Raw genomic sequence first — 10,544 nt, 5'->3', positions numbered from 1 at the left:
TCTAGCCTGGTCCGCCACCTTTTATTTGACAGGGACAGTGAAATCTTACATGATATCAAGAACTTTCCCATCTCTCTGTGTGGCTGAGCCTTTTAAGTAGTGAAGTCTACAATTTCGTGAACCAATGTCCAAGTGGCATTGCTGTGTTCTGTATCCCAGAGCAATGTACAAGTAATCTCGTGTTTATACTGGTCAATGACAGCAAGTAATTAGCCCACTCATAATATGCTTGTGAGAGTATTAACTTATAGTTACAGTCGCAGTGGTTAAGTCCATCATAGGTTCGTTCCAACAACAGTCAGGCACCGTCCGTAACCATCGTGAGCATGCGCAGTACAGAAAAAGCGTTCCAACACAATCCGAACCAGTCCTGAACCGGAAACATGTACTGCAGTCGGGCATTCCAACAAGCTTTTGACACGGGTTTGGAACGGTCAGAAATAGTCCGCGGATTGAGGCATGTATGGAAGAGTACGCGAGATGCACATGCGCATAAGCTCACCAACATCTCCTTGACACTGAAGAAAGACATGATCGACTGTTCACATCACTGAAGTTAAGATGAAAAGTGACAGTGCAGACGAATAATAAAACTAGAGATTTAATTTAAATTTTCGCCAAAAAGAAAGGGAATGGAAATTATTTGGGTATTAATTACAATTTCAACATGCAGCTTTGATTAAGAGTATAATAAATAACGTAAATACATTAATAATTAAAAAAAAATATTATTTTTAGATGAGAGTCCCCCAGTACACGACAATGAATTAGCGGAATTCTTGCTTTCCATATTTTTTGTCATCTTTTTATAGAAAATGATCAAAATTCTATTTTCTGCAATTAGAATTAGCTGCAAAACGTTAATAATAAGCATCCCGTTCTTAGCAAAGATGATCACAGTTATAGCATCTCTGGATTTAGTACATAACGATCCGCAAAAACATTCCAACAGCATCCAGTCCAGTTTCAATCCCATAGCAGATGCTCAACTAGCACATGCGCATAAGATGGTACAGGAACCGTACATGAACTGATCCATGAACCGCTTGTTGGAACGAACCTCATGTCAGCAATTGATAGCATAATAAAAAAATCGATAAAAGTAAAATTAAATAATAAACGAAATTTTGAAAACGATCCTAATGATTAAGGGACAATGTATAACACTGTACACAATGTAAAAGATGTGCTTTGTGGACTTTGGTTCCTTCATCAGCGACATAAGCGCTTACATTAATAGCTTCCAGTACTTCCCGAAGTGCATCAACTATTCACGAAGTGCTACAACCAGATTTTCAGTGTTCATAATATACAGTTCACAAAATTATTGACTCTACGAAGTTGAATTAAGCAATACTTTCATGAACATACACAGTACCACTATATAAAAATTACAATTCTTAGCAATTGGAAAGACAGATGAGAAAGTTCTAATGCTTGCATTAATGAATTATACAAATACAATGTGCATAACTTCAGTCACTCTTCAAGATCTACACGAAAAAAAGAGTAATAATGATAATAATACATTTTTATCTAATACTGATACATAATAAGCTGTCTCAGGGACAGGTTCTTTTATGGGCTGTAAATCTACAACACAATCTTGAACCCATTATTAGAATTTTATTGCCCTCAGTTGTTTTTAAACCTGCAAACCACAGATCTAATAGCAAAAGTGGTTAGCTGCAGACCACCAAGGACGAATAATAATAATAATAATAATAATAATAATAATAATAATAATAATAATAATAATAACAATAATAATAATAATAATAATAATAATAATAATAATAATAATAATAATAATAATAAAAAGATGGTAGAGGATTTATTGAGTCCCTATAATTGTGTGGAATGTGACTGCTCAAGTTACTAGTACAATAATATCTCGAATGTAATACATATTATAATTACGATGATATTGAAACTTCATTTATTTTTTACAGTAATGATATGTTGTGGGTTGCATCCGCTTCCACTACGGAGTGTGATGTGCATAGCATATTACAGCAATGACAATAAACATTTTTCCCAAATAGGTACCTTTCCAGTTTCATTTATTCATAGTTTTCTGCCCAAGTTCAGGTCTTTCACTGCAAACCCAGCATTTTCCGATTTTTCCTCTTTTCCACTTTCCTGTTAGTCTCTGCGTACAATACATCTTAATAATAATAATAATAATAATAATAATAATAATAATAATAATAATAATAATACGCGGTGGTAATAATAATAGTAATGGACCAAATAGCAGGCTTATGGGAGGATGGCAATGAACCTTTGGTTTACTTAAAAGCCATTAAATAATAATAATAATAATAATAATAATAATAATAATAATAATAATATTATTATTATTATTTTAATGTACATGTGCTATAGGCACTGTTTCAGACAGAAAAATAAACTGCATGTTTAGTATCATTCCTAGTGGTGATCTTGGATCAATCAAATAGAAACAAAATGTCTATCACTGGAAGAAGGGCAATTTTTTTTTCAATGCAGTGTAAACATAACTTCGTCACTGCTCAAATACAAATGCACAATAACTTTTACAAGAAAAAAAATTGAAATGTTGATAGACAATTCCTGACTTTCCAATGTTGTTCAAGCAGCCAATCAGTTACTGAACAGTTACGTCAATGGTCAACACTGATACATCATGTAGAAGACGAGCTAATCTCTTAATACAGGTTTCGTCTTTTATTCCATCTTCAACTTTTAAAGCCTGCTTTTCTAGGTTACCACTGTCTCCTTGTTAAAGAAAAAAGTGCAAATTAAGTCTTAACGAGAATGTAATACAGTTTACAATGGAAATGGCATTCAACAAAACAAAATATAAACTTGTGTGTATATTAATTCAAAGTATTACTACGTTTCCTAATTCTAACATGCACTGACATAATGTTAAAACATAATGGTCGTAACACACAAAATAGAAATCCAGGAAACTAGCTGACAGTAGATTACAGAAGTACAATCCAAAGTTTCAAGACGTCATATTATCCAGCAAAATTACTTGTAGTTTTCTTTTATTTCAAATATCATTAAAACAATTTTAAAAATCTGCAAGCGCTTTTAAGTGCAAGAATAATTTAAAGTCCTTCTAAATACGCTAAGCTGGTTTCATTTACAATATTTGGTGTTATTTTATTTTAGAAATTCGTAAAGAGCTACACAATCTATTTTAAAGGTGAAGAAAAAATTTTATTGGGAATGTTGGTATTGCTGAGCTATATTATTGTTTATATCACAGCAATATCCGGAAACTATGGAAAATTATAAGATAAACAAAGCACATAATCTTGTAGTGTAGGCTTTCACAGCCGGAGTCTATAGATCTAGATTCATTTTCCGGGCTGAGAGGCCGTGGTCTATTGGTTGGTTTTATACCAGACGTTTCGTCTGCAACTGCAGCAGACATCTTCAGTGGAGTGGTATCCGAGGTCGCAAAACTCTTCTCGGCGTACCTGAGCCAACTGATCCTGTGGCTGGTTGTGCGGGCGTATTTATAGTGCAACTAGCGGGCTGAGGCCTGTTGTCGCTGCGGTCTGCGCCGCTTTGTTTGCTGCTCCCGTTCTGGGTTCTGTCTACAACACTACAACAAAAGGATGGAACCCAGAACGGGAGCAGCGAACAAAGCGGCACGGACCACAGCGACAACAGGCCTCGGCCCGCTAGTTGCACTATAAATACGCCCGCACAACCAGCCACAGGATCAGTTGCCTCAGGTACGCCGAGAAGAGTTTTGTGACCTCGGATACCACTCCACTGAAGATGTCTGCTGCAGTTGCAGACGAAACGTCTGGTATAAAACCAACCAATAGACCACGGCCTCTCAGACCGGAAAATGAATCTAGATCTAAAGCACATAATGTCTTTATTATTAAATAGGATCCTGAAACATTTGGATTATACGTGGTCTACATGCAAATGGATAAAACTGTCTATACCAAAACACATTATATATAGCTTACAATTAACAGCACAGCAATAAGATAAAATACTATGCCACTATAATAATAAAACATGCTGCATCACAATAAAGATATACCATATTTCTCTAGTAAGCTTGACAGTAACTGCAGAAAACCTTGATAACAAAACTTCTGTGAAGTCTTCTATTTCTTTTTCTGAAATTACAATACTTTGGGAAAGAAGTTCTAAAATCAGAGAATATAAAATGCAATTATACTACTATACTATTTCTACAAGCAGTAAACAATGCTCATGTTTTCTCTCTCGAAGTTACAGTTTTATACAAGTCTGTGAAATGCACTACTGTTTCTTGAAACTGCAACACTAGGAAGAACTACTATTGCATCAAGTCTCATGTGGAGAATAGCTAATAAAGGATTATAATATTAAGCTTCGTTGTGAATTTAGTTTCTCAGGATATACAGTAATACCAGGAGAGAACTGTGTGAATCACACTGTATTTCTCAATGTGGTAATTTGCTACTTAACTCTTAGAAGCCAGAAGACCTATACCACTATTGCACGCAAATGTCTGACTCTTAACCAGGGGTTAGTATACCTGCATAATCGGGTAAATTCGTGTTGGGTTAGTTAGCTGTGCACAAGATAAGTCTCGTCAGCATATCGTGCCTAAGATCTTACGTTCGCGTCCCAGCCACTGCAGTCAATTTGAGCCTGTGGTATAGGATGGGGAGGGCCCATGTAAAACAATTGGTGTAATGGTACACATGGAAGCTAACGGGGTTTCAGTTGACTGCAGTTGAAATGATTCTGCTCCTTTTTTAAGAAGAAAAAAAAATTGTTTTAATCAGTGCAGTGTCCTTAATATTAATGTACATTGTGGTGGAACATGCTGCGTACTCCATGACTGCATGATTTGGAAGACTTTTAAAATAATTACATCACTGTGTACCATACTTTTAATTAATTATACATAGTCTATTACCTCCAATGTTATCATATTTTATATTATAGATTTGGTTATTTTTAAACTCTAATGTTATATATAATTTAATAACCATATAAGCCATTTTTCACAACATCTTATTGTTCATCATGTTAATTTTTGTCTACTTATACCAGGTGAATCTTCTCATCCTGCAGATTGAGAAGTTATGCAGTACCGACGTTTTACAGACTATACTGTAAACACAGTCCCCTGCGTCATATAACTTTCGACCGAATTGACTGCTATGTACCGCACTGAGCATGAGTGGCTGGAACCACATATTTATAGGCAAATTCAATGTCTAGAATGTTCTACATCTTTTTTTTTAGAATGATCTCGAAACACAGGTAGATTATGACAAAAAAGTATGTATCCAGAGCCATGATTTGAACCCAGACAATCCAGCATGTTAAATGTTGCGCTATCACAGTATATTAACACAGGTCAACATCATAGCCGTATCAAATGGGCTGGTGAATGCGATTTGAGCACCTGTATTTCGCATCATCTGTAAAATGCAGGTTTGCCTAGTTACCAATCCGCAGGATGAGAAGATTCACCCTGTATACATATATTAAGCATAGTATGTTGAATTCACCAGATTTGGAAAGTGTTCATTATGTGTTTTCATCGTTACGAGACCTGATAATTTAATGGCTTGAATGGTTTATGATAATTGATAAGCAGTGGCGGTGCGTCAATAAGAGCACAAGAGCACGTGAACACCTTGTTTCCATTAATACACGACTAGTTTTATTATTTAATACCGCATTGGCGTAGTGGAGATGTATAATATCAGGATCGAGTATTTTAAACTTCCTGCATCTTGCATAAACTTCTTATGTAAATTTGACAACATCCGTTCACGTACAAGTCGTGCTCTTTTCAAGAAGGTTACAGGAATTTCACACATGCGCGGGAGAAAATTGTCTTTTGCTGGCCGCTTATGACTCGTCTAGAGCACAAAGCGTTAAGTGAACAGTGAATCTATCCTACAGATGTCAGGTGCATCGATGCCTATCATTTACATGCTATATCTCGAGAAAAATATTTAATAAGTCTGCATTTTAGCCTGCAGGTGTTAGCATCTCACTGTTGGAACGTTTACTTTATGTGGATGTGTGTACAGTGCTGCTACGAGAGTGTAGTTTGTGAATTACTATACTTCAGTGTCGGCATATAGCATAGTTTGGCCTTCAAAGACGTGCTGGTTGAATATGATGGTGGTATGAATTTAAATATCTGTATGGTGGTGTATATTATTTAAGAATAATATTTACTGGCATGTATTTATAGTAATCAATGTATGCGAATGGGATTACCGTACCGGTATAGGCTATAGTATATCAGTGTGTTGTGAATCAAAATACAGTATATTACTGAACACACGCTTTTGTAAATTGTTTTATGTATTAATTTTTAACAAACGTAAACAATAAACTCTGTTCAAGTAATTTTGAAGAGTAAAGAACTGGGTAAACTGGCTTTCCAGAAAAAATTGGAAATAAAAAGACTAGGTTTCATTATTATTATTATTATTATTATTATTATTATTATTATTATTATTATTTATTGTTTTGAATTTATATACGGTTTTTTCGACAGTGAAACATTGGAATCATGACATTTCATATTAGGCTAAAAACGTACGATTTCAAATTCTCTTCGATTTTGGAACACAAAATTGTGAACACACATAATATTTTATCACGAGCCGCCACTGTTGATAAGTAATTTGATGGTAATGGTAGTGTTGCATATTATAAATCCACATATATCCATTTTGTAATATGGAGCAGCTGCATTGCTAAATCTTGGATTCAATGAACATGTAAGGGAGAGTCAGGATTATTCCACGATTGATCTATCATGCCCTTCCACTATCTTCAGAAGAAGACCTCTGGACTGGAATGTTACTAAATAGTTTGGCAATCTCTTTGCCTACATCACTAGAAGCATAACTTTTTTTTTTAACACAAGTACATACCGAAAGTTTCACAAGAGCATCTCGTCTATCTCGGTGTTGCAATTTGAACACACAGTAGTGTACTTACTAAAGAGACATATGGCATATGTTTCTTCACTTCTTATCCACACTGCACTAGGCGAGGTTTCATAAATAAAGACAACCTACCTGTGGTAGAGACAGGTCTCCTGCGTGGGCCACTGGACAGGGCAAAGTCCCCAGAACGGGGCAGCGTGCAATACTTGCTAGCAGCCTCCAAACTAGACACACTCAACGACACGTCTAGACGAGAAGAAGGAAGGGAAACAAACCAACTAAAACCACACGCACACACAGCGATCGAGAATGGAGGGAGGGCTTGCTAGTAATGGAAGGGTTAATTAAGTAGCACACCTGAAACTGTTAATTATTAGAGGGCAACCATCAGTCCATCACTATCTCTGTTCCTGTGTAACTCAAAGCAAGGATATTGTATTCAAACAAGCTCAACTACATCCTGAATCCAGTTAAGCCTTTTATTATTGGGATTATATTAGATTTGAATAGATTAGGATATATTTTGCCAGCAAACCTTCATGGCACTACAATTAGTAAACTGTAATACTATTTAAAGAACACAAAAGGTCATGCATGGACTGTAGAGATCTAGAAGGCATTTCAATGCTACTTCCATAAAGCAAGTAAACTTGGCAGCTAATAGCTGTACTACTGATACTAATATTATTAATTTACATGCATGGAAGTAGTGTTGCATATTATATTTGCTAGAATAGTATGGAACAATAACACCATGGAGTCTTATTCATATATTTATAGGGCATAATCTTGGAAAATGTACAACATAAAATTTGATAATGTCCTGCATAACTTCCAGGATACAGAGTGTAGACGATATAAGCTGCCAAACTTATACAGGTCCACTGAACAAAAAAGTCTAATTATCTTTCTCTTATATCACATTTTTATTTTAATGTTACAAAATATAATACAGTGAAACCTGTTCAAGACGGAAGTGACATGGTCCTAATTTTTTTTTCCGTTGTGGACAGGTTTTCATATTATTCAGGTGTGACATTAAAATGGAATATTTTGTCATTCATATACATGAAAAACAAAATGGCATACCGCAAACTGCAAGAAGTACAAAATATTCCATTTAACACTCATCACATTAAATCAGCTTTGTGTCGCTTATTACGTTGAGAATCTTCTTGATTAAAATCTCATATTCTGTATAAATATTATCGTAACTCATTCATTAGTCATTAAACATTACTAAAGTTTACTAATCTCATTCTATTTAATATCTAACACTATACTCTAATACTGTACTGCCTATCACTGCACATTATTAATTAATTGGACTAGGAGCCATCTATTAGAAGCCTTGAATTCTGGTTTATTTAATTTCTTTCCCAGTTCAATAGCTTGCTTTGCAGAATAGATCCAGAAGTTGGCATGTTCTTTGAAAGGTCATGAAGAACCCAATCCCACAACAGTTCATTTATTTTCACATAACAGTTGCTTTCTGGTTCCTTTTATGTCATCAATATTGGCCGCACGCCACTCACTCATTATGATCTTTATTTTTTTAAGCGTCACATCTGAGTTTTCCACAACTCTACTTCAATATTATTTCACACAGACTTTGTTTCTAATTTTCCTTTATCTCGATAACTTTTACTTCATCACTTAATGTTAATGCCACATTTTATGAAACTTTTTTTTTTTTTACCTGGAAATCACTACACTTGCGCTCTGTTTAGCTACGACGTAGATATACGGGTATGAAGCATTGAAAATCTTTGAAGGGACTCGTCTGCCTAATCAACAGGGTAATAAAATTTATGACCGACAGGCCAACACACCCTCGTACCCTCTAGAATTTTGCAAAGAAAACTTGTTTTTATCTTAGTGACCTACATATTTCGTATATTCCTTGAAATTACACGCTGTTTCAAAATATAGTTACAAAATATAGTGTGTCCAAAATATTGTTTCCATTTTGAACAGTAGCAGACAGTTTCCATTTCCGCGTTGGACAGTTTCCGTTTTATTCAGGAAAAATTACACATAATACACACAAATTTCGCAGGGACCAATAAATTGTTCCGAAATAGACAGGATTCCAGATTATTCAGGTTCCGATTTGAATAGGTTTCACTGTATTTGTAAGATGAATAGTATCATTATTCATAACTAGTGCTACAGTCCACTGAGGGTCCGAGTCTCCTCCAATATTTGAAGCCATTCTGTCCTGCCCTGTGCCAGTCTCCTCCACCTCCTAACTCCAATCTTCTTTAAATCATCCTCCACATCTTGCAACCACCTAAGCCTGGGTCTTCCTCTTCGTCTTGTTCCACCTGGGTGTCCATATAATGCTGTCTGTGTAACCTAGACTCTGGCATCCATTCAACATGGCCGAACCATCCAAGCCTTCCTCTATTATGTTTGGTTCTCCAAACATCTCCAACTCCCTGTTTGTTCTATTCACAAACTGTCCATTTATAGTTCAAGGTCCATATATATCTTCACTTGCTTATACTATCACTAGTCACATTATAGTTTTATGAACTATTTTTTTTAGCATACCTAGAAAAGATATTGAATTTTATTACTTTTTCAAGGGCACAGAAACATCTGTTGCCAGCTATTATGCGTGCCTTTATTTCCAGTGATATATCATTATTAGTATTTACCATTGCACCCAGTATTGAAAAGTCATGCAATTATTAAATTCATGTTGCTGAAACTGAACTCTTCTCTGTCTCCTCATTGACTTTCTGGAGGATTTCGTATATTTTGTTTCGGATTCGTTTATTTCCAACCCGAAATTTTTTGCTGCCTCTTCAAATTCCTGTAGATAAAGCTCCCTTTCTTCTTGCTGTGATTGCTACAAGATCAGCATATGCTACATGTTGTGTAATCATTATATACATCTTAATCCCAATCTTTAAGCAACAGCAACAAATGCTGATTGTGCAGGAAGTCGACGCAAATCAAGTTGAAGCATTGTCCTCAAAACATACCTCATCTCTCCATAAATCAAGTGAATAATACACAGCTCGAGAACAGAGAACACATCAACCCTCTCCGTAAGTTATGACACTCTCACTCACTGATATTAACTGTTGAATGCTGCAAGCCTAGTTCTGTTGTGTGTTTTATTTACTTGTTCATTTAACCATGTTGTATCAACTACGAGGTTATTTAGCATCGATGGAATTGGTGATAGTGATATGATATTTGGCGAGATGAGGCCGAGGATTCGCCATAGATTACCTGACATTTGCCTTACGATTCGGGAAAACTTCGGAAAAAACCCAACCAGGTAATCAGCCCAAGCAGGAATCGAACCCACGCCCGAGAGCAACTCCAGATCGGCAGGCAAGCGCCTTAGCCGACAGAGCTACGTCGGTGGCTGTTGTTGTGTGTTCTTTCAAACTTCCATACTTCGTGACTTTGCTCAGGCCAAGTTTCTCAACCCTACACTATTATTTACTGTTATAAAAACAAATAATTTGCAAAAAAAGAGCAAAACGTTATTAAACTTTTTTGTTTAGCAGACTGTTATGCACCACTTTATACAGCTTCATCCTTTACATGCATGCACTTAACTATATGTTTTAAACATACATTTAGAAA

At 35.6% G+C, this 10,544-nt stretch overlaps 1 protein-coding gene across 7 annotated transcripts in view; it reads right to left on the bottom strand.

Annotated features, from left to right (window-relative positions):
- The window catches only part of mim (missing-in-metastasis), a 332,503-nt gene that overhangs the window by 26,053 nt on the left and 295,906 nt on the right, over positions 1-10,544 (bottom strand). For 6 of the 7 annotated variants that reach the window (XM_069844237.1, XM_069844238.1, XM_069844239.1 and 3 more), the window contains one exon: positions 7,068-7,181. The exons of the other annotated variant lie outside the window; for it this stretch is intronic. In XM_069844237.1, the coding sequence (XP_069700338.1) occupies positions 7,068-7,181 (114 nt within the window). The remainder of the gene's footprint in view (positions 1-7,067; positions 7,182-10,544) is intronic. 7 annotated transcript variants of the gene reach the window in all.

Source organism: Periplaneta americana, chromosome 13 (assembly GCF_040183065.1).
Source record: "Periplaneta americana isolate PAMFEO1 chromosome 13, P.americana_PAMFEO1_priV1, whole genome shotgun sequence".
Taxonomy (NCBI): domain Eukaryota; kingdom Metazoa; phylum Arthropoda; class Insecta; order Blattodea; family Blattidae; genus Periplaneta; species Periplaneta americana.
The sequence above is the reverse complement of the archived record's forward strand: the minus strand, read 5'-3'. Positions and strand labels throughout refer to the sequence as shown.